The sequence below is a fragment of the Mizuhopecten yessoensis genome, unplaced genomic scaffold (assembly GCF_002113885.1).
Source record: "Mizuhopecten yessoensis strain PY_sf001 unplaced genomic scaffold, ASM211388v2 scaffold7907, whole genome shotgun sequence".
Taxonomy (NCBI): Eukaryota; Metazoa; Mollusca; class Bivalvia; order Pectinida; family Pectinidae; genus Mizuhopecten; species Mizuhopecten yessoensis.
The window spans coordinates 840780-866843 of NW_018407282.1; the positions used below are offsets into that span (position 1 = coordinate 840780).

Sequence of the window (26064 nt, forward strand, 5' to 3'; positions counted from 1 at the left end):
CAGCCGAGTCTGGCCATGTATCGGGTATTAATATATATCGGAACAGCCGAGTGTATGGCCATGTATCGGGTATTACTATCGGAACAGCCGAGTCTGGCTATTTATCGGTTATTACTATCGGAACAGCCGAGTCTGGCCATGTATCGGGTATTTCTATCGGAACAGCCGAGTCGGGCCATGTATCGGGTATTACTATCGGAACAGCCCAGTCTGGCCATGTATCGGGTATTACTATCGGAACAGCCGAGTCTGGCCATGTATTGGGTATTACTATCGGAACAGCCAAGTCTGGCCATGTATCGGGTATTTTTGATGTCTAGACACGAGTACAATAAGAGTAATATAATTGCAAAGTACAACAATCTGTAAGCTTTAGATACCACCCAGTGTCTATGTTAAAGAACATTAAGTTAATAAGGAGAGGAATCATTTACTGATGTTAACGTACAAGATGAAATTTCCGCAGAGATTTCTCGGGTAATTAATTTGATCGCGAAATATGATCTGCAAAATAATAAAAGCGCAAAAATGGGCCGCAATAATAAACTTCATAATTAAAATAATGTCGCGATGAAATAGCGAGCAGGTGGTTGTCACGATTCATATTTATCGAGAGTAATAGAAGATGTTTGAAAACAAAATAGATCGCGTACATCTAGTAGTTTTGTTGGAGGCCTGTGATTTGACTATTTGACACTACATGTTTATATGTCGAGTGTCCCGTTGCTGTGCTTAAGATAAACGGGGAACCTCATACACACTCGTATTGCCGAATGTATTCGCCACTGGTAACTTGTACAGGCAAACAGGTAAACATATACATGGGTTATTTATAAATTGACATTAGAATCATCCACATCATCTGTTTCTTTATCTATAGAAATATTAATAGAGTATACTCTACGAACTCGCCAAAGGATAGTACCGATATTATGGTGATGATATTCGCGAAAATTTCGTTCATACAAATGTCCAAATCGTGAAGTTATAATCCGTGTAAATTAATTTCCTTATTTTGTGGTCAAAAATTAAGCCCACGAAAATAGCCCGTTATACGGTAATATTAATTTAAATGTCCTCTGTTTACCGTATGCCTCTAGCTCGCAAAGCTCTACATAAGGATTTGGATCGACAGTGCCTTCATTATCAGCGTATGTTATAAAACGTCCTCTGGCTAGACACGGGACCGTCTGCTGAAGAGGTGGGTTTCTTCTAGTCTCGTCACGACATATATGGCCTTCTATCTGGTGATTCGAGTTCCACAGGCGTCTATCCTCTGTGTCTGATACAATCAGTTTGTAACCAAACATTCTATATCTCGTATCTGAAACCGGACAAAGCAAAATAATGTACACTTTTCTGTTATTGAAAACTTACCCAAAAGGATTATAGTTGTAATGCTGATATTCAAACTCAGTATGGATATTTCATGTTCAGAAATTCATTAACACACACATATCTGTCACCTGAAAGATAACAAACCAAAAGGAAAGTTCCCTATGTTTAAGCAATATTTTGAAGCTTGAATCTTGAATGTTTTCTTCTGAGGTTTAAATCACGTTAAAGTCTCGTTTGGATCTCATGTAACGTGTTTTTGTAGTATTTAAGGAATTATGATCAATTTCAATAGCAAATACGCATCTGAAAAATGTGTCAAAACACTAGATGCTTTTAGTTTGTAGACTTTTTTACACGAACTTAAAATAAAATACCAACTCGGCGGCACTTTTGAAAATGTCAATTTATTGCACTTCACGAAAGGCCAACATTTCACCTTTTTGACACTAGATACACTCGAACGTCAATTTGTCGCCATTTTTAATTGTAACAAGTTCATTTTTGCTGTTTAACTTCATAATATTCAATATGATGAAAATAATATGAACTAATTGGGAAATTATGCATTATTGGTATTTTTTCATAATTAGTGTAACTGAAGCACTTTTGATTTGTGACCCCATAAAGGGGAATATTAACCCAAATAATAATGAGGAAACAAAGAAAAAGAAGCAGGCGGACTCCCTCCCCTGAGTTTATGTTTCTATATTAGATATATATATTTATATACATACATATGAAGAATCTCCTAGAATAGATGAAAGTACTAAAGACTCGTTGTTGAGATTTTTTTTTATAAAATACATATATATAGCTTGAGACAGGCTCAAAATGTAGACTCACCAGGACTAGAATTTGGATACTGCGAGAGCCTATATTTATTACAAAGAACTCTCGTTAATACAATACAATGATATTCGAACAGACGAAATTTAATTCATGGTCAGTCAAAGTCATAACTGTTTCGATCTAAATAAAAGTAAATACTTGTACAAAGTATATCGTACCTACCACGTCTATAATCAATGTCGATCCTTGCTATGGTGTAATCGCCAGTGAGGTTCACCCACCAGCGAGGGAATTGTTCATATCTGGTGTGAACACATCTGTCAAAAAATGCGTCATCATCTGTGTATTTAGTTCCGTCCACAATATTTTCAGCTTTTGATTTCCAATACCAAGTTGATGAGAGCCAGGCTGGTTTATGAAACGCCACATTAACTGAAGTTAGAACAAAAACAATAAATAAAAATCAGAAAAAATAGTCTCTTTAATACTCAGACCTACTAAAACATTTTTCTTCATTGGAATAAAAAATATTACACTGCGTGTTGTTAAAACAGCCAATGGATTAACAAATTAAAACACTGTTTATTATGCAATACAACACACGATTTGTATCTTGCATTGCAGATAACAAGAGTGTTTGAGCGGATGAATTCACTAACGAGTGCGTAAGCGAATGGAATGTACGTCGATATCTACACGTTCTATTATAACATAATAACAGTATAATAATATACAACATTTGGTAAAGCTCCCTTTCTAGCTAGAATAAGACATTATAAAGTTCTTTATAGTACATAGATATACAATTCATACAATCAAACCAATTAGAATATACATTAATTAATACAACTTTGAGGAATTTACAGGGAGCTTCCTTATCAGGCGCTAACTACTAGTCCTATGTCGCCTGGCTAATATCTTCCTATGTGTGTGTGTCTGCGTGTGTGCTGGAGATGTATTGTGTTCTGTTTGTAGTTGGACTGTGCTTCCAACAGTATCATTTATAGTGCCACCTCACTTGAATGCTACAGCACAGATACCGCAACATCCACCCCAGAGCATTTTATACTCCACCTGGGTTGTTGGAGTTGTGTGGGCATGAGAAAAACACTTTCTCTAAATATTCCATGCGTACTAACACTTCGGGGATCGAACACCGGCAGCCTGCATGGAAGGCCGGAGTGTTAATCACTCGACCAATCCGTAGAGTCTGAAGATAGAATTGGCTTATTAACCTATGATATATATTCTACATCAGTGACAATTGAAATTCGTGCACCATTTGATAGAACTCACCAAAATGAAACAAGTGATCATAAGTTACATGCCAGATAAAATAATATGTACATGACTAGTCACAAACCCTCACATAAAAATAACGTTGCTGAAAAACCGATTGGACCCGTTTTTGTAGTCGTTGGTATTAAGAAAATGACTTCGACATAAACAATTTGGCTGTGGTTTCTGTTATGACTAGTAAGGTAAATCAAATTTCTGGTAAAGCATACTCATAATAAAAAATGGAAACGAAACTTTTTCCGTTGTATTCGGATTTTATTTGGAATGTAATGAACCGCAAATATGATTAAAATAACTTTGATTTTATATACAGAGGACCTGTGCAGGTTCGGAGAAAAAAGACAACATGTCGGAGGAGACGAATTATGTTGGACCCTCACCGCAATCAGGAAACTGTTTTTTACATTGACATTATCATTCTTATTTTGACAGATTTACAATCTGGTAATCTTCGGAGATTCCCGGTTCTGAAGATTTCCTGATTTATGTCTTTCCGGAAATAAACAAAAAAGGTCCTATAGCATAATGACGTAGATTGTGATGTTAAGATATGCTACTCGCTAAATAACGTTTTATTCTTATCAGTATTATACAAATTTAGGTTAAAGGTTTCTTACTTTTTCACAATGCATACAGTAATTAGTTTAACAATCTCGAAAAAGAAAGAAAAATAACACAACAATTTGTAATTCACATTTGGTGATTCGTTTGTTACATTTTGGACGATTTCCTAAGTCTACATGGCATCCAGTGCGAGACCTGACTATTACCATTGTGACTGATTGTACTATTGACGAAGTGTGTCGAAGTAAGTTCGATTGTGATGTTGTTAACGAGGACGTGTGTTGTGGTTTGTTTCATTGTGATATTGATAACGAGAAAGTGTGTTGTGGTTTGTTTCACTGTGATATTGATAACGAGGGAGTGTGTTGTGGTTTGTTTCACTGGGATATTGATAACGAGGAAGTGTGTTGTGGTATGTTCCATTGTGATATTGATAACGAGGAAGTGTGTTGTAGTATGTTCTAGTGTAATATTGATAACGAGGAAGTGTGTTGTTGTATGTTCCATTGTGATATTGATAACGAGGAAGTGTGTTGTGGTTTGTTTCATTGTGATATTGATAACGAGGAAGTGTGTTGTGGTATGTTCCACTGTAATATCGATAACGAGGAAGTGTGTTGTGGTATGTTCTATTGTGATATTGATAACGAGGAAGTGTGTTGTTGTATGTTCCATTGAGATATTGATAACGAGGAAGTGTGCTTTTGTATGTTCCATTGAGATATTGATAACGAGAAAGTGTGTTGTGGTATGTTCCATTGTGATATTGATAACGAGGAGGAGTGTTGTGGTATGTTTCATGGTGATATTGATAACGAGGAAGTGTGTTGAGGTGTGTACCATTATGGTATTGATAACTAGGACATGTGTTGTGGTATGCTCCATAGTTATATTGATAACGAGGAAGTGTGTTTTTGTATGTTCCATTGAGATATTGATAACGAGAAAGCGTGTTGTGGTATTTTCCATTGTGATATTGATAACGAGGAAGTGTGTTTTTGTATGGTCCATTGAGATATTGATAACGAGAAAGTGTGTTGTGGTAAGTTCCATTGTGATCTTGATAACGAGGAGGAGTCTTGTGGTATGTTTCATAGTGATATTGATAACGAGGAGGTGTGTTGTGGTATGTTTCATGGGGATATTGATAACGAGGAAGTGTGTTTTGGTTTGCTCCATAGTGATATTGATAACGAGGAAGTGTGCTTTTGTATGTTCCATTGAGATATTGATAACGAGAAAGCGTGTTGTGGTATGTTCCATTGTGATATTGATAACGAGGAGGAGTGTTGTGGTATGTTTCATAGTGATATTGATAACGAGGAAGTGTGTTGAGGTGTGTTCCATTGTGATATTGATAACGAGGAAGTGTGTTGTGGTTTGCGCCATTGTGATATTGATAACGAGGAAGTGTGTTTTGGTTTGCTCCATAGTGATATTGATAACGAGGACGTGTTTTCTTGGTATAAGTAGATGTGTAACGTTGTAAATTCAACTGCGGTATGGAAGATGTGTAATGTGACAAGATTGATCGTTATTGAAAGAAAGGGCTATGTTTCAATTACATACATAAGTAGGAATACTACAAGTCAACAACACGCATTATCTCACTCCATCCTGCTACTAAGGGCAGGTCTAGAGTAACACATAAATTGTGACATTTGTTAAAATCTTGTTAAACTCTTTAAATTCATAAAAAGGGCAGGTGATATCTTTCTTAAAACAATCAAAAAGTTAATAATCCTGAAATTTTAATGGTACTGCTTTAAGATTGTTTGGTAGGAATCATAAATGTTACATAATGGGTGAATGTCATAGTGTCTTGTTGAAATATCCCGTTGTATGTAAATAACAAAGTGTTAGATTCATTAGTATCACATTGTAGGTAAATGTTATACAGTTGTGGGACCGCACAACGCACCAAAAATAGCGTGCGCACACCGTGCATACATCGTTCACACACCGTCCGCACATCGTCCACACATGGTGCGCGCAACTGTGCGATTTGGTATCATTTGAAGATCAAAATTACGGAATGACAAAAAGACGGAAAGCTTGTATACGATAATGTACACTGTGTATATATCTGTAATTTCTCATCACAATAATCAAGATTACACAATTTCACAATGCGTGTTACACAGTATTACAGCGACCGTAAGGCTGTCAAGAATGGGTCTGGCTCCAAGGTAACAGAACAGGTAAATAACAATTTTATGAGTGTCCGGAGTTTTACCAGACCAGTGCCTGGCACACAGAGCTGATATGCGATACCGTTTGACCGTAATGAATAGTATTTGTTGTTTGCATTCGTTTGCCTATGGCTCCCCTTCCCCTGGATTTTCACACCCCGGCCTTACCCGAAGAGTTACGTAAGTGCCCCAGGCGGGGAGAAAACTACGGTCCAGGTTCATGTACAAAGGAGTTATGTTTACCTGTATACGGGATTGTGTTGTAATTTTACATGTGACGATTAAGTTTGTTTAAAAACACAGAAAACACAATTTCTAAATATAAGAATGTATAGGCAGAAAGATAATTATATAAGTTTATAGATGTTGCTAGAATATAGAAACATACGTAGACGGCAAGTTTATATGTTTAAACACAAAACCGTATAAAATGATAAGGCATTCCTCAATTTACAACAACCACGATTGTTATCGCACAGCGTCCGTCCATCGAGCGCACAGATGTGCGCACGCAATGATCGTCCAGCTTTTTAACGTTCGCCCATCGTGCACACACCGCACATCGTGTAACGTTGTGCGATCCCACAACTGTAATGTTTAGTGGTGACATAATCATTAATATCACATTGTAGGTCAATGTTATAATGTTTGGTGGTGACGTAATCATTAGTATCACATTGTAGGTAAATGTCATAATGTTTGGTGGTGACGTATTCGTTAGTATCACATTGTAGGTAAATGTCATAATGTTTGGTGGTGACATAATTATTAGTATCACATTGTAGGTCAATGTTATAATGTTTGGTGGTGACGTAATCATTAGTATCACATTGTAGGTCAATGTTATAATGGTTTGTGGTGACGTATTCATTAGTATCACATTGTTGAAAATGTTATATTGTTTGGTGGTGACGTAATGATTAGTATCACATTGTAGGTAAATGTCATAAAGTTTGGTGGTGACGTTATCAGTAGTAACACATTGTTGAAAATGTCACAAATTTTTGTGGTGACATTATCATTAGTAACACATTGTTGAAAATGTCATAAAGTTTGGTGGTGACGTTATCATTAGTAACACATTGTTGAAAATGTCACAAATTTTTGTGGTGACGTTATCATTAGTAACACATTGTTGAAAATGTCATAAAGTTTGGTGGTGACGTAAGCATTAGTATCACATTGTTATGTCACATATATACATTGTGCAACAACACACTTTAAAAATTTACACAACATCACTTACATGGAAACAAAATAAATAAACAAAGCATATGTAATATTACCGGAATAAGATAATAGTTCAGTGAGGCACAATGGAGCTTTCCAAGAGTTGGAAAGGTCCCTTCCTGCGAGGTCTGCCCACTGCGCATCACTTTAGTAAAATGATTCTTACACCAAGGACATTTAAATTGAGACTAGGGGCACTATTTGATTTGGATGATGGTAAGACATCTTTAATCCTTTTCCACATATCATGTGTCTTCCACATATTGTTGTTTGGGCATTGAAGCATACCTTCAGCAAGATAATCACGTTTTGCTTGTTTTATTCTAGTTATATCAAGCTGTTAAGCTTACAGGCAGAGGACGTCTATTAAAGCATAATTTACTATGAAATATGTCTTACATAATGTATTTATATTGATAAAGATAAACTGTAGTAAAATATTAAAGATATTTTACAACCACCAACAAAACTTCATTGCAAGGTTTTAATTGTTTTGTTTTTGTTTTTATAGATTGTTTGTGTTTTACGTTCTATTAACAGCTATAGTCGTTTAAGGACGTGCCATGTTATTTGGTGAAAGAAAGCCGGAGTTCCCAAAGAAAAATCACCGACCTACGGCCAGTACCTGACGACTGCCCCACGTAGGCCTGGAACCCGCGACCCAGTGGTGGAGGGCTAGTGGTAGCAGAATGTTAGACGCCTTAACCTCTTGGCCACCGCGGTTTCAATTGTATGTACTTATTTGTTTTCCTTAATTAGATAAAAAAAATGTATTTTGTCGATATGAAATCGAATTGTAACTGCTATCATCTTTAAAAAAAAATGATTATGAGCAGTTGTTGTTTCCGCTCTGTTTAAACAAGATAAATATCATGCATAATTAACAAAGATATCAATCTAATTAACTTATAAAAAACATGCTTTCCTGCTGGAGTGTTTATTCATTTTTTGTTCTCTGTCTGAAAAATAACGCTGGTTTTTTGTTCTCTGTCTTAGAAATAACACACCAATACAACTGTAATTGTGTATATCAAATATCTTTTTGTTGCAGTAAAAAACATACGTAACTGATGACGGAACGGATTTGGTCATATATGTAACTTGCTTGCAATACGTTGGCTCTACAGAATGCTTGATGAACAGATACATGTGCAAACACCTGTGAATTTATCATATACTTGGTACTAAAGCCCTCGGTCTAATATTGGGTCCCCGGGCTGATATGGCACGTGATATGGATTTCACCATGTACTATTCTCTATATATCGCTCGCGACAACATAAACAATTTCCAACAAATTCACTACAATGGCACATACCGATCCATTGTTGCAGTCATTATGTTACCGCCGTAAGTAACGTGTTCGTGTGTGTTGCTCCTCTCGTATTAAGGGCGGAAAGAAAAGCTCCCTTAAGTACGGAAGCTCTGGGGAGATATTTTTAGTTACCACTTATTTGTTAGCATTTATTTATTATTCCTTATTTGTTATTCCTTATTTGTTATTCCTTATTTGTTATTACTTATTATTAATACTTATTTGTTATTTGTTAATTCCTATTTGTTATTACTTATTTCTAAATACTTATTTGTTAATACCTATTTGTTATTCCTTGTTTGTTGTTGCTAATTAAGCAGGCAACCTCTGTTCAGTAATAATATAAAATGTTCACTTACAATTAATCAGCTAAGCGAGTCGATTAATGTTAGCTTTACCAACAGTAACAATTTGATTAGTTTGCATGTTCGTTAGAGTTGAAGCTGTCCATTCTGCTGGACAGCCTTACCACGTTTTGTCATTATTATCAAATAACCAATAAGTTATAACGACTTAATAATAACAAATAAGGAATAATAACTAAATAATAACAAATAGGTAATGATAAATAAGTGGTAAATAAAAATGTCCCTCGAGGGCTTCCGTACTTAAGTGATATGCATTGACAGCGAGAGTTAACGTTAAAGGAAATGGTCACTTGATAAACTCTTAACTTCTTAACAGGAAGAGAACGTTATCACGTGTGTATACACTTTTAAGGGTCATCAGTTTAGACGCATGAGTGTGCAGCATGTCATAAACAATCACTTATCCATGTTCTTAGATACTATCTGCTCAGAGAGTTGTGTAGGGCACATGTTTGAGAAATATCACTGATCTCGCAACCATTTTTTGCAGGAATTCGCTAAAACTTAATTGTAAACAGGTCTACACAGATGATATTGTATTGTAAACAATGTTTATAACACGTCACAAGTCTACATAGATGATATTCTATTGTAAACAATGTTTGTAATACGTCACAGGTCTACACAGATGATATTGTATTGTAAACAATGTTTATAACACGTCACAAGTCTACACAGATGCTATTGTATTGTAAACAATGTTTGTAATACATCACAGGTCTACACAGATGATATTGTATCGTAAACAATGTTTATAATACGCCACAGGTCCAGACAGATGACGTTGTATTGTAAACAATGACAATAACACGTCACAGGCCCACACAGATGATGTTGTATTGTTTACGATGTTTATAAAGTGTCACAAGTCATCAGAGATAATGGTGCATTGTAAACAATGTTTATAACACGTCACAGGTCAACAGAGATAATGTTATATTATGTACGATGTTTATAACACGTTACAGGTCAAGTCAGATGATGTTGTATTATAAACAATGTTTATAACACAGATCAACAGAGATAATTTTATAGAATGATGATATAATACAAACGAGGGAGAGCTGTAAAAAAAGAGATATATTTAAAATGACATAACCTGTACCATATTTACAGCTGTTGAGTAAAGTATTGGGCGGCCTACAATAATATTAAATGCGGTGTTATCGGTTCTTTGAGTAATATGACTAAGTAGTATAATTGGTTTGATTTTATCAGAATTATCGTTCTATTACATTTTAGTAGTAAAAACAATACCCACATTTTGTAATTAAATTCATTGTCAAACGGGCAACACCAAACACATGAAATTAGGAAACTTTACCATAAGTTGTCTGTCGTGTATGAATTCTGACACAGGTGGATACTGTAGCGCGAATGAAAACGCAAAATGTTGACGCTGCGAATTTAAAGCACTTATCAACATTATAATCTCTGCAAAAATGGAGATGAAATCAGATATACTGTTGGGATAGGTATGTTCCGTTCCTCGTATGGAACCTGTTATGAGAATCAGAAATTTGGAGAATATGTCGTTTGGGAAACACTTACTAGTCTTTGATCGATAGAAAATATTTCATCCAAAATCTGAGCTACCGATTTACTGCTTATTCATTTTCAGTGAATGCATAGCTGAACTAAGACAATTTCGGTGTTATCACTGCGAAGGGAAGTTCGATGTATTAACGAAAACGGAAGTTTCAGAGCATGCCACCGTACACTAACCGAACATTGTTAAACAGGGAAGTTACAGTAGCAATCAAAATTTCGGGCGTAAATAAATGTGCGTTTGATACCGATAGTAATACATGTAGTTCATTTAGTGGAGCATTATTTTCCCGGCCCCAATAAAATTTGGAACTTCAAACATTTGTATATGCCACTTTTTACATCACAATGTATTGATATTTTAACGCCGCACAGATACGTATAATCCCTGTGTAGTAATGATCCTACAGCTTTCATAATTATGTTACCGCTGAATGCATTACTCAAAAACGCACACGGCATTACAAGTTTATTTTGTTAGGCCTAAGATACATCACAGAAAAAAGACACCATAAAAAGCATTAAACAAGATTTTAGCCATCAACATGCTGTTGATATATGCCAGCGTTTAAAAGCATGTATCTCGTTTGACAAGCTACATGTATGTGTCAAAAGACGAAGAAACTGACGAAATGAGGACAAAATACACGAAACTGAACCAAAGTGTAAACAAATACACGTGTTTACATTACAAATTACTGTATGGTTGGACTTTAGATTATGCAAGCAGATAGAGTATTATTCAATGAAAATGATTAAACAAGTTAGTAAGAAAGTATCAAGATATGTAAGAGGAAAAAAAACTATTATGTATCACCTCTGAATCGTTCCGCCCGATAACTTTAAGCCGCAAGACATATTACCGTACCGCAAGTTTATTATTCGTATGACTTTAAGCCGCAAGATATATAACCGCACCGCAAGTTTATTACTCGTACATTGTATGGCCAGCGTGATCATAAGCAAAGATGAAAATACAGGATGAGGTTGTTGTTATTCGCAGTGGAAGTGGCGTTGGTGTTGATGATGGAGCATGGAAAGCGGGTTACAAAATTGCTTGGTAACGATGATAGTTTATTGCACATGCGCCAAAAGATAAGATAAAATAAAATAAACTGGTTGACAGAAGACACCTTATCCTGTTTTCCCACCCATTCATCGTGTATCTCGCTGCATCATCATTTAACGCTATGAATGAAGAAACAGAATCTAAAGTTTTCCCCCGCGGGAACAAAACTGTTTAAGAAAAATGTATCTCTCGTGTGAAGTCAGGGTCCAGGCTTTATGTTTCGCTTGGAAAGGTATAATTTCTTCCATGTTCTTCATTCATGTTATTCTGGGATTCATTGCTCATACATGCACAAAGAATGTACAAATGTTCGGGCCTGTGGGGTTTTGTGAGATTTATAATATATAAATGACAGCAAGTTTTGTAGTCTGTGAAGTCTTATAAATGTACTTCGATTACATTTGTTTCAAGACTACATCGTTGACTAACATTTTCTCTACTCAATTTAAAGAATTTTATATTCTGGCCACCCCCCTCCCCGACGTCTGACGTCACAAACTGAAGTTACTGAACATATGACAGTCAGTGTGAAAATTACCAGAATCTTTAACTTAAAAGTGTTACTGTAAGAAATCACTTACCTGAGCTGTTTACAGCATAAAATCCCACACACAGAAATAGAACCTGAACTATCGGGAACTTCATCCTGCACTGACATGTTACACACACATACAACACACAAAAGGAAGCAGGACAGTCACAAAAGTTCAAAGGTCAAGCATGACTTATGCAGCGATCATGCTCGAGTGGATATATTTAAGATGTTATGTACACTCCTTGTCCAATGTAAAAAGGAGGTGATGGATGATATAAAGTGCATCCGGCTTGGTGATATAGTCAAATTCTGTAACTATAGAAGTTGTTAGGAAATAGTGTTGGGAGATCACAATTCTACATAAATCTGTATTTGGTTTTCCCCCTATTCTTTTTGCTGCCTCTACATATACTGTACATATACATGTGTATCATCACTAAGAGACAGCTAAAGCAGAAAATCATTTACTTGGTTCTCTATAATCCGAGATTTCAGACATTCCGTACGTTAAATAATGAAAGAGTTGTTGATGTGCCGTTAAATACAAACAGACAAACATTCCATAAGTTGAATAATTAAGGAAGTCTTAAAAACTTGATTCTTCTGTGATTTAAATCACATTTAAGTCTTGTTTTGATCTCGTCTAGGAGTTTTTTTTATTGAATTCAACAGCTTATAACCAATTTTAAACATGTATCTGAAAAACGGGTCAAATAAGTAGAAACATGTAACTGTTATTTGTTGAACGTATAATATAACTGTTAGAAATGTGATGGCAGTTTTTCAAAATAAAAAAAACCCTGAATATTTTAATCTCTATGTATAAAGCTAAACTTTTACTGTTTTAAAAAAATGTCATTTATCTCATTTTTAATAACAGAAATTTGATGTTGGTTGTTCAAGTTTAAGATTATCAATATAATGAAAAATGAATAAGAGTAAACACAATTATCTAACCATGTTATTGTAAAACATATCTAAACATGTATTCATAGTTTGTTCACAAAGAACATCAACATAGACTGAATATTTAAATCATAGGTTCATCTATTGCGACAACGAAATAAGGAGGCCATTTAATTTCCAATGTATTATATTATTGACAGCCTCGTACGATATAACTTAGATAGGAGGCGATCTTACAATTATACCAGTGTTTAAATAAAGGGATATAGCTCTAATGTTTGTAAAATTTTGTATCCGTATCTCGTTCTAAAATGACTAAATAGGAAGGGCTACTATTTTTTAATTTGATCCGCTTTAAATAATATAGCTCCTACGCTTATATTTTCGTAAATAAACCTGGACCTTTATTCATGAAACTGGGATCTGATGATCTGATGATCTCATGATTCTGTGCTCAAACCAATTCCTTGCAGTTGCTCGAATTATGAAACACAATCAAAAAGTTAAGTGTTAACACTGAAAACACAATGTGGCTTTGAGTCGCTCCACAAATCTTTCAAATAATGGTTGATATGTGGTTTTATCACTTTATCACCGGTAAAGAAATTAGACTAGAGCACAAAATCGGAGCATGAGCACGAGGCAGTTTGATATATACTGGCCCTGATAATTTAGAACTGAACGAACTCTATCAAGCATATTAATTTATGTAAATATATCATCAGCTAATCCGACAAGGAGGTCACATATGTCTTAGTTTGAAACTCTTTTGAACAGGAGATTCATATCTCAGTAAGGTAGCATATAGCCCTATGTAAAAGAACATTTATCGAATAGAATGAAGCTGATAATTAACATACAACAATGTAAAATACATGAAATTTTTAAATTAAAAAACCGTGTTAGGCATATTAAGAACACGCACTTAAAAACATGGAGTAAGATTCCTTTTCAACTGGCATCGTTTGAATGTTTAGATAAAACTGGCATCGTTAGGAAACTGTGCAATTTAATAATTAAAAAGAAAACCGGCTCAATGTACGCAAACACAGAAAACTGTTTCGTTTATAAAAAGACAAAATGTAACAAAACAGATCGATAAATGCTCATTTATTCACGGATATCAATACATTTTTCACGACAACCATGTTATTTAGTGAAAATATCATAGTCCTATTCCTTCGTATGAATTAATGTTATATAACCTTTTGTGACATAATCAAATGATAATGTAATGCAATGGAATTAGAGTATGACGTCACAATAGAGACAATGCGGATGTATATAGACTTCCAAATGAAAAGTTCGTGACGAGTTTTTTTTATAAATCTCATATGAAATAAAACCTCTAGTAGGATCATATATGTTTATGTATATGGTTCAAAAAAGTATTGTCAACAGTAAATTATCACAAAACGCTGGAATTACTGATGATTGAGATATTGGACTATGAGGTAATTCCAACAGTGTAGACAATATAAGGTTGGCCAATTTTTGGAGCAATCCGTTCCTTTATCGAGACACAGAACAAAACACAGAACACTTACATTTATAAATATTCAATGAGTTAAAATATTGTGAGTATAAACATTAGTAAAATGAAGTAAGCAATTAAAATATAAAAAATTAAATAAACATAACAACAAAAAGTAACAAAATCAGTTTCTCCCATTATACAAATAAAACAATAATAAACAAATCAAGAAAAATAAACCAAATGACTTTGATGTTTAAATAATATACAGTAAAAACTAATGTGTATTTCAATCATGAATGGCAATCACACTAAATATGATGTATCCGAACAAATGTTCAGCATCGTTTTATCTCTTATTTTTAAATTAACTCAATTTACAACAGTTAACAAAGACAATTATTGGCGCGGGGGTCTTAATTTGGGAGGAAACTTGAGTTCCCAGAAAAAACCCACGTGGCCGGGCAGGTAACCGCATACCTTTTCGCGTCCGATCAGGGAATCGAACCCCGGCCACTTTGGTGAAAGGCAAGTGCGCTATCAACTGCGCCCCCGACCTCCGCTGGTACTTTCTCGTTTCAATAATAGTTAATACATGACTGCAACATTGCTTTTGATTCAATCAACAACATAAAGATATACATACAGTAATGCAAATTATATATCAAACAGTTTTGTCCTTTTACATAACTCATAGTTTTGCGCAAGACTGGAATTGCAAATAAATGGACATTCTATCGTAAAAGTCTCGAACTCTCTTTAATTCCGGAACTAGTATCGTACTGAACCGTCACGAGGACTGCTATTTACATCCTAATGCCGAACTGTGGCAACTTATGGGACTAGTTTGTTTTAACTGTGGCCGTCTGTTGCGACTGGTATTGGTCTACAGACTAGAAATGTAATGGCATTGTTGCAACATAAAAGGACAAGTGACAAACTGCTGTCGCCTAGGAGACAGCAGGTAACCTTATACTGTCTGTAGTGTTGGACTGAGGCCACCTTGTAGACCAGTATTGAACTGTTGACTGAATATGGTCACTTTTGAGGCTAGTATTGAACTGTTAACTCAGCTGTGGCCACTATGGAGACAAGTATCGAACTGTTGAATGACAGTGGCCGCCATGAATACCGGTATTGAATTGTCGACTGAATTGTGGCCACACTGGAACCTGGTACCGACAAACTACTGCCTAGAGTGTCAAAGTGTGGCCGTTATTGGGACTGTCATATTGACATCATTTTGTAGTATGGAACGCAGACCACCGTAGGGACTATGATTTATCCTATGTCCAACCGTAGAATAACACTTCGATCGGCATTCGTGATTTTTCCGTAATTTAATGCGCTTTTTAAAAATCAACTTCACCTCATCCATACCTCGCTTATTCATTCAAATAGACCGATGTTGAGTCAATGTATTCCTCCAGTGATTGGTATATCACACGGATGTCCTCCTGAAATTATTAAAACATGTGTATTTTCCTAAAAGATAATTCAATAGTCATATAAAATGGAGGCATTCTTTTCGTGAAAGAGTGAATCAAATGTGTATAAAACATGTAATATGTATTTAAAGGAAAGTATTTATGCCAAATCTAGGTTTGAATAAACATCAAGAAAAATAATCATTTATATGATAAGTATTGCCCTATGAGTATTAACATAGACATATTCTGCATTTCATAGTGAATTTATACGAATACCTCGTCTTGTTTTCTTAATTTTATAGTTCGTAAATAAATTTGATTTTTTTTAGATTATTAACCCCAACCAAGACCACTTAAAACAACCATTATTCTCAGTACAATTTCCTACATTATATTTTGGTCAGAAAAAGCTTCATTTTTATATCCAATGATGAAAGACTAAATGTACTTCAAAATTCACTATTTCATTACCTGCACACCACCGATGTTAGCCCACCGTATGATTGTCAATAACTAATATAAATGTGTTTATCGGATATCTGGCTATATTTAACAATCTTCATGAGAAGTTTGGTTTGGTTTTATTTTATCTAACGTCCTATTAACAGCTGAAGAGTTATTAATATTTGAAATAGAACTTATTTGAATACTGACCATTTACCCTGCAAATAGGAATATTTCAATACATTGAAAATTCACTGCAACTCAATATATGTTAATCTTATAGACTACCAGCTCGCAAGTTGCATTTGTATTACAACACAATGAAGAAACCACAATCATAGATAGCCCGATCAATCAATAACAAACCATTGTTTTGAAGGTGTCAGGTCGTCTGGTCTGGATTTCTCTTGTGGCATCGAATACATCAACAATGTTATCTAGGTCCATCCTTTCAATAACAGTTTTGAGCAAACAGAATGGAACACAATTGGTTTTTCCATCTCTGCAAAATAAAATAGAGTATTCTTTGAAGATTTATTAAACTTCGTATACAGCCAAACATGCATTAAATGACCACTCTCAGAAACTCCAAAGAATGGTCTCTTAATGTAAGTGTCTCTTAAAGGAGCTGTCCACACAAACAGGTTTGACTGTGTCTATATTCAGATTTCTGATGTAAATATTTGCTTTCATATGAATAAGCTTTCAGTGGTGAATATCTGTATCATTGTTCGTAGATTGTTTTTTTTTTTTTATGATATAGTAAGTATTGACATCTATTAAGATTATTTACTTTAAAGAACTATTACGGAAATGTTATAGGGAAAAACTGTCTTAATTCCTATTTCGTTACATCCTCAATCGATATTTAGTGATTTTAATCATTTTTGGTTATGACCTCACAGTGACAACAATCGATTAATATTTAGTGTATCACAATATTAAGCAAAACGTAATTTTTGGATTGTAAGACAATATTGTTTCCTTTCTATAATTATGTCTAGGTTCAATATCATATGATATTACTATTCACATATTCGTTTCTAGTTGATAAAACGATCGAAAATGGGATTTCCCCACACAAATACGATGTGCTGTATGCTATTCTGTTTTCTTCTACTCAGTATCTCCTTGAAATTGTGTATTACCTGCAAACAACTGTTATGGCAGTATTTTTTCGTGCCGCCTTTAGACGAATCGTTGACGAAACAGCATTAACCAATCTACGTGTGGCTATCTTATTGGTGTCCCGATCTCTTACTGAAGTCAGCAAAACTTTCAGTTGTCTTTTCTCTTTATCCTAAGAAAAGAAGAAAACTTAATATTCATGTTTCCGTTAGATCATTCTGTAAATAAATGCGTCTGTAAATGTATTCACAATGCTGTCAGTAGTTATAACTATACAATATGAAATACACATTATATGACTCAACACGCATATTTCTGTATATATATATATACAGTCAGAAGAATCTCCTAGAAGAGTTGAAAGTACTAAAGACTCGTTGTAAAAGAATTTTTCTTTACATAATATATATATATATATATATATATATATATAGTAGATAATAAATAAATAAGTCCTTGCGAAGGAAAATATAGAATAAAAACAAAATTTTCAGATCGTCCGCTAGGCCTCTGCCTTCTAGGGCTTCTTCAGGCGGATTGATGTTTATTTATCACCGTTGGTTACATATATATAAATTACCATTACCCTTGTTCTCATTTTGAGGTTATAACATCACCTGGATTTGACCAAGATTTATACGGCTGATGTCGTCGAAGCATAAGACGCTTACCCTTTACGAACACATGGTCTTATTATCCTTAAACGTTTGCATGAGATCCATTTACATTCTTTCTTGTACATGTTTGTCCCAGTTTTATTGATTTTGAGATTTAATAACGGTTTTATTGACCCTTAAATATTTCTTTGAATTCAGATACAAACATTTGATGATTAACATCGGTTGATTATTTCATAAACAAACTCAAAACGTTAATACACTAATCACGTTATTTAGACCCTGTTAGTTTAATTATCAGTTCACAGACTTTGACGTAGAATAACGTAAATTATTAAGAACTGATAATGAAAGTGGTATGACAAAGAGCAAAAATAAATTAAAAAATCCAAACACTCAGTTTTGAAATAAGCGATTGGTACTTATTTGAAAACACGCTTTTGACATACTATAGTAATCAATCTATCTGCTACGATAACAATTGAATTTGTTTCAGCATTCATAGAAGTATTTAATAATTTACCTGTTGTTTGTGTAGGCAGATGTCCACTTCTTGAGTATCACCAAGATCCTTAATTGTGCCCGACATGCTGATTTTGAATACCTCTATTTCAAGATCTGACTGATCGTCCTCAGGAAGCAATTGCACATCCTATAAGACAAACATGAACTACTATTCTGAACGGTTTTTTGTATATGGTTACAAATCATGCTACTGTGACCTTCTCGATGAAGTTAATTTCTGTGTATTCATACAGTATTATTATATTGTTGTTTTTCTTCATTTTTATTTTCTTATTTTTTTACATGTATATACAATATAATACAGTATATATACGTGACATAACATAACATAAAACAAACATGTATTTGGACACACATATTCATTCATTATCACACGAATACCAATTCAATTATCAGAAAGGAAAGGTAGGATTGTTTAAAATTTGTATTTTAAATTTGATTTCTCTTTGAGCTGTTAGTGTGAGGATAATCAATATTTACATTTACTCAATGTAACAACTATATGTATAAATAGATAAGTTACTTATGACAAATTGGTCCGATATTATTTCTTAATAGTACATGTAGGAGCTTTTATCATTTCCCAGACCCTTAAACCGGAGAAAATTTAACCTGTCGATAGAGAAAAAACACAATAATTGGTTTGGAAAGACAAATGCACTTTTAAGACAGGATGTTGATATACAGAAAGAGACATATTATAAAATCACATTTTAATGATAACCCTAGACCTGTTCTTCGTTAGAAACCAAACGTTGATGCATACAAAAACAAAATTCACAAAATTCCATTTGAATGTTAACACAAAAGCAGTATCTCAATAATCCGAACTTTCTTAATTGAATTTTATTTAATGGGTGACGATTTAATTTAGAAGCCTGATTACTCACACTTTCTGGTCTGTCGAGCAGAACAACAATTTGAGAGTTATAGTCATAGACCATACGCCAGAAATCCACACATGTGTCTTCCAATGGTAACTGTGTAGCCAAAAAACCATAGGACTTGGAACAGGACTGAAATATCAAAGGTATTAAAAAAATAACATTAATGATAAAAAGCAAAAAAAGTGAAATATCATGACAGGTGAGTTGGCATGCACTGTGACAAAAATGCAACATCACTTTGTGTACTCTGTCACCTCCATCAAACAAATGACCAGTGAAGCGTATGTTCACAAAGCTGAAAAATATGTACGAGTTATCCACGTACATCAATGTCGATTCGGCTATGTATGAACAATTAGTACAACAAAGCGTAGTTGAATCGAGTCGAGCTAAATCGAGTAATGTCGGTACATACATAACTAATGGTACATACGCTTACAGCGTAGCCAAATCGACATTGATTTACGTGAACAACTCGTGCATAATTCACACATTTGTGTACATACGCTTCACTGGTCATTTTTCTGATGAAGGCGACAGAGTACATACCGTACTAGACATCGAAACGTCACAAATAAAAACTTATTGGTTGTGCTTCATGGATATTCATATTGTTCGATGTGAAAATGAAAAAGAACGTATATAGCGGTTTAGAGGGTATTAAATATCTTTACATTGATTATGTTTCATGAATATTGGGGTAATAATGAATATTGGAGTGATTAACGATACATTTGCACTCGTGCGAAGTAGAAGTAAAAATATAGGTAAACAAATACGTACTCGTGAAATACATTTGATTTACAATGAAATACTTTTTTTTTTAATTTCATCACCAATACAAAATTTACACATGTAACGTTTCGTTCAATTCCTATCGGTAGTTTTCGAGCAAAAATGGCGGAAACCTCCCTCGCGGTAGAAAGCGCAAAAACAATAAGTACCCCATTTCGTTTTGGGGACTTAATTATTAAAGTTACACTAAAAGTGTTATACAAAGTTATCAATGTGAAGAAACCACGACAAACTACTTACTGGTAGGACTACCGCGTTGATGTAATCGTTTCTTCCCTCCATGGGCGATTTTAATCGTACCCGAAATCGATTGACTAAAATAAAAAGAATCGAAACTTCGACAAAACCAACAATTAAGGACGAACAATGTGCCAAAAACATTTTTTAACATTCCTTCTAACGGATGTCTTTCTGGTATGTTTGGATGTTATGTGTATCAAAATAGTTCCAAAATAGAAACGAAATAAGCGGAAATAATTACATGTTATCAAAAATTATTTTAAAAACCCATGGAAAACATATACATAATGAGAAATAATGAAAAAATAACAAAAATAGCATATTTACCTATATTTGATATTTGCTTATTAAAAACAATACCTGGTATGCAATCTCTTGACCTGTTCTTCGGTATGTTTGCATTCGAAAGTGCAATCGAATAGTCTTTTTCAACAAAGGCTTGTTTTGTTTTGTTCAGGGCCTGTCAATAAAGCGTCAAAGAGGAAACGTCTTGAATGTGTATTAAATGCAGAGTTATTCCTTAAAATAAAGTGTATGCTGTTATATAACATACAATCACAGAGTTACCTTATCATAGTATACATATCTAAAGTAAAGTATTAACATGATTTTATATACATTTGGAAAATACAGTTTTATCAATGAATGGTCTTTTTATGAATGAAATATTTTTGTAAATTGATAAGTTCGTAACTAATCGTTAACTTACATTTAATAATATTGAGTTAGTGTATTAGTATATTTTACTTCACATTCGTCTTGTATCCGATGGTGTCGATTGTCTTGATCTACTCCGAATCGACCTTTAGGGATTGACGTATCTGGAAATGTCAAACTGACATCTAAGGCGTCGTGTAGAGCTATGTATTGCTCCTGTAAAGAAATTTCATTGCATCAGAAGAGTATTTGTCGAAGCAAAATAAATTGTGAAAAATACGGAGGGATGCTAAAGATATACACGGTGCATGCTATTATCTCCCTTGGTCTTGTTTTTTCGCTCTAGTTGTGTGTATTTTAAAAGTAATCCTATTTATTTCTTTTTCTAGTGAGATACAATATAAGTTTCAACAGATAGTTAAATTTAAACAAAATGTCATTTCTGAACATGGAATACATTTGATTGGTGATAAGTGTTTCTTAATTTCGATTATAAATTCACCTTAATGTGTTTTATCAGTGTTCTAAGTGACATCATATGAATCGCATTTCTATTAAAATATTTTATAAAATTTTATACATTATTTACGATTTCTTATTATGGTTTTATATTGTCATCAAACACTATTTTAAATATTTCCATATTATCCCAATGTGCATGCGAATGGGATATGTATATGTCATGTACAAGATATATAAATCTGAGTGAAGACAAAGGGTATGCTTGTCAAAGACTGATTGAATAGTGATAAGTATGCTCAAAATATAGTACATTGAACGTGCAAAGTAAATGTCATAACTAGATTATCAAAAATTAATTTATAGTTCACAAAAATAACTCACCACTGTCTGGATCATATTCAGCCTGTCTTTGCGCATCGTCAGAGTGTACTGGTAGACGTCTATTGTCTGGGACGATTGAGAATGTTTCAAGAGAGCATCGAGAGCGATATAGGTACCAGTCCTACCTATTCCAGCGCTTCAAACAAAATATATTTATGTCACAACATTAGCCAGAGTTTATCATAAAGTGTGTGATACCCGAGTATTCTATTACGAATTTATTTTAAATGTTATGAATTATGGGCAACATATAGCTTATCGTGTATAAAAAGATGCTATAAAAGTATATACTTGATTCATTGAATTTTCAGTATAAGCTAGCAATTCAGGTCATCTTTTTCAATAAATACATATAATGTGTATGCAAAGTATAATTCCTTTGTGTGACATTTATCATGAATATATTAATATGTATTCATCATATAACATACACTTTAAAGTGGTCTTATTCTAAAGTTACAAATCGGACCATATACCATGATACCATACCTTAGTCTTGTTCTAAAGATACAAATCAGAAAATATACAATCCCGTAGTGTTGTTCTAAAGTTACAAATCAGAATATATACCATGATACCATACCTTAGTCTTTCCTTCATATTGATGCCCTAATTTGTGAACCGTTTTGAGACGACCTGCGAGCTAGCTAGGTTGTGATAAAGCGGTGTATCAGAACCTCGAATCATTATTATCATAAGTCACCTTTTCTAATTAGTAGTAACTCTAATTTAATTATTGATAGATTAAACAAATATAATTCTGAACAAAAAATCAACTTGGATAATAACACTTCAAATGGCAGAAATCTTAAAGAGTTATTTTGAAGAAGAAAATCTTTCAACACCAAGTAAGAAAGATAAAATGATCATTCCTGATTGGTTTTGCCTTGTTTAAAAAAAATAAAAAAATAACGTACAGGTAACTTGGGAGAGTTTTAACCAAAACTTAGTATCATGACTATAAACTTCCTTGGAAGTTAACCAACAAGACAATTTTGCATACAAGTCTTAGTGCATCATTTAAATTTCAACTTTAATAGACAGTAAGTAGTATTGCTCCATGATATGTTTCAATTGTCAGAGTTTGAATTTGCATACCTCCTACGTTGGAATTAATGATTTATATTTTAGCTGTTCGAAGTGCAGTGTAACCAATTTATACCAGCTTCAGGCACAGATGACCTTAACTATTCTTTAACAATTTAATTGAAATTTGATTTAATCGATCTCTGATATTTTTGACATTTGACTATGAGACAGTTTGTAGTATCTGACATGATGGTAAGGACCCTTGATAATTGTTTTATTTCTGGCTTGATCACTGAAATTAAGGAATGTCACCTACCTGCAATGTACAACCAACGGTCCCAGTAGGCTAGTCTGTTGTTGATCTACTGACCGTTGGAACTGGACCAACTGGAACGAGTTAGGAACGCCGTGATCCGGCCAAGTGATGAAGTGGAATTGGAATACTGTGCGCTTTTCTTCAGTCTATGGAAAAACATGTTTATCTTAATCATTTTTGAGAAAAAGTTTGACGCTTAAAATTTTCAAGTTTAAATTATGCTACGAATAACGTTTTGTAAAGAACAACAGTTATATATATGCAATTGTTCGCGAAATAATTGTGATCTGCAATAGACAGAAAGGGATTTATCTACAACCTATTGGTTGAATGTTGAATTACATGCCCTAAAAGGTCGTGACATACCTCTTGATTCATTATTCCCAAAGTTCGGGATATAAAAGCTAGGAGACGCTTTTCCTCCATGACGGTTACCGATAGATGTCCATTAGTCATCGTTTTACCGACAGGCGGCCAGTAAGGATGACATTTCGACTAAAAATTGAAAATTAAATAACCAGTTAATATTTACATGTATATTTTACAATCATTATTTTATCAGAGCTGCACATCGGTCTACATTACAGTTGCTGTGTGTCCACAGATAAGAACAAGTTTGAGATTGTGTATCATTGTTTCATTAAAACCTGTTTATTTACACAATTTTTGATCCTTTTTTCTTTTCAGCTCTAACTAGAAATATGTGACGTCATCTTACTGTTCACTCTTACGTAACAGTGGGTAATATTAAACATGTAACACGGAAATATTAGCTGATAGTTTTATACCATTGATAAACAACCTGATAAATTGTATAAGGAATGATTTATTGTAGTAAAAATCATATCTATATATCGTCCAATATAATTTCAAAATTATTCTAAAACGCTTGACCGTACATGTACGATACTCGTTCTAGAGATATAGAAGCATATGAAGCACAAAGTATAAAGTACATAAATAAACACTTTAGAATTTACATTATTGTTCCCCCCTGGTAACAAAATCAGACATAGTTTTTACAAAAACTAAACAAAGTGAAGTTTCTGTTTTCTTAGCATCATTGATACAAATGGAAAGAACCCAAACCGAACGTCTGTGATCAGGCGAGCTGAAATATGATGAACTTTTGCCTAGTGTTTATAACGCTGATGTGAGCTGTTTGCTAGTACGAGTAACCAGACATACTGTAATGACCTGGACCTTCTGCAAACGACTAGTTATTGAAGCGAATGACCACAGTGCATGGCATAACCGTAGTCTAAACGAGATGTTAAACGTGAATGCACTAAATTCGTTCATGTTTCTGTAGTGGTGAACACCCAATATCTAATATACCTGATCTGGTTGATAGCCTCAGGGTTTTTCGATATCATTTTATTTTCCTCCATGTTCACTTGAATTAAACTCATAGACATTTTACAACGATACTACCTTGGTTCCTTCCTTTAGGTTTGTAACCATTACTATTTTCCCCGAATTCTGCTCCCAAATCATTCTCCAAAAATCCCACACAGTTCCTTCCTTCGGACCTGTAAATGCAAATTACTTGTTAGTCCGCATCTTTTATTACGAAAACATGTTTATTCCGACGGTTTTATATAGATCATCAACACTTGACCGTGAGGTCGTTTTGGAAGCGTTTGAGCCCTGATGCGCTGGAAAGCGCAGGTTAATATTGATATTTATTTATTGCACTTAAAATGTAATAAAAAAATCTATATGAATAAAATCTATCCAAAACAATTACTGAAACGCAGGTTGATGTAACAATCTCCTCAACTAGGTTCGCAGATTATCAAACATCATGATCAGAAAATTTATATTGTTTTAATACTATTGCGACAATGGAGAGACATGATAACTGACCTTGTGTTGCAATGTATTGCTGCTCCTCGGTAACGGACTGGAAAAAAGAAAACGCATGACGGATAAGATTGTAATGTATCTGATACAAATCATAATCAGTTATAATCAGTTTTAATATACCTAACACTCACATCTACATATCCTTGTCATGTTTTTATGATGTATATTTACATAATATCAATGCACGTACATCTATAAACGCTTAATAAAGTGATATCTACATGATTTTACTTTAACTTATTGCTATAAACTGTTAGTTTAAATATTCTCCATATAAGTCAAAGGAACTAATGTCTAAGTACATTAACTAGTTATAAACATGTTGTTTTAATGTACGCAAATTCATATGTGGTAGGCTAGGTTATACTTTCAAATTTGAAGACAATTTAAAAAAAAAAAAACCTTCAAGAAACTAACCTGCATGTAATACTAAACACATACATCTGCTAACAGTATACATTGAACACTATTTGAACGTATCTATATTAATGTGATACAATGCATTATTTTCTTTGTAATGTTACAGTGTATAGTTGATATTAGTTGTATATAATGTCAATGTACACACGTCCATACCCTAATAGTGTCAGTTTTATAAATGATTAATGTCAATGTACACACGTCCATACCCGTATAGTGTCAGTTTTATAAATGATT

General features: G+C 33.9%; 2 protein-coding genes across 4 annotated transcripts in view; both read right to left on the reverse strand.

Annotated features, from left to right (window-relative positions):
* LOC110454570 (multiple epidermal growth factor-like domains protein 10) overlaps positions 1-26064 on the reverse strand; it is a 60119-nt gene that overhangs the window by 13761 nt on the left and 20294 nt on the right. The window contains exons 1-3 of one of the 3 annotated variants that reach the window (XM_021504147.1): positions 12294-12430; positions 2350-2559; positions 1088-1324 (exon numbers count right to left, since the gene is read on the reverse strand). In XM_021504147.1, the coding sequence (XP_021359822.1) occupies positions 1088-1324; positions 2350-2559; positions 12294-12357 (511 nt within the window). In that variant the 5' untranslated portion in view covers positions 12358-12430. Of the gene's footprint in view, positions 1-1087; positions 1325-2345; positions 2560-12293; positions 12431-26064 lie in introns of those variants that run through there. The other 2 variants (XM_021504150.1, XM_021504148.1) reach the window with 2 other exon arrangements.
* On the reverse strand, positions 14249-25438 carry LOC110454573 (receptor-type tyrosine-protein phosphatase T-like). The gene is made up of 13 exons (XM_021504155.1): positions 25408-25438; positions 24973-25070; positions 23905-24033; positions 23539-23684; positions 22194-22329; positions 21441-21566; positions 21054-21153; positions 20694-20767; positions 19662-19787; positions 18770-18898; positions 17650-17801; positions 16868-17003; positions 14249-16084 (listed from the first exon to the last, which is right to left on the reverse strand). The coding sequence occupies exons 2-13, from the start codon at positions 25033-25035 to the stop codon at positions 16013-16015; spliced, it is 1389 nt and encodes a 462-aa protein (XP_021359830.1). The 5' UTR covers positions 25036-25070; positions 25408-25438; the 3' UTR covers positions 14249-16012.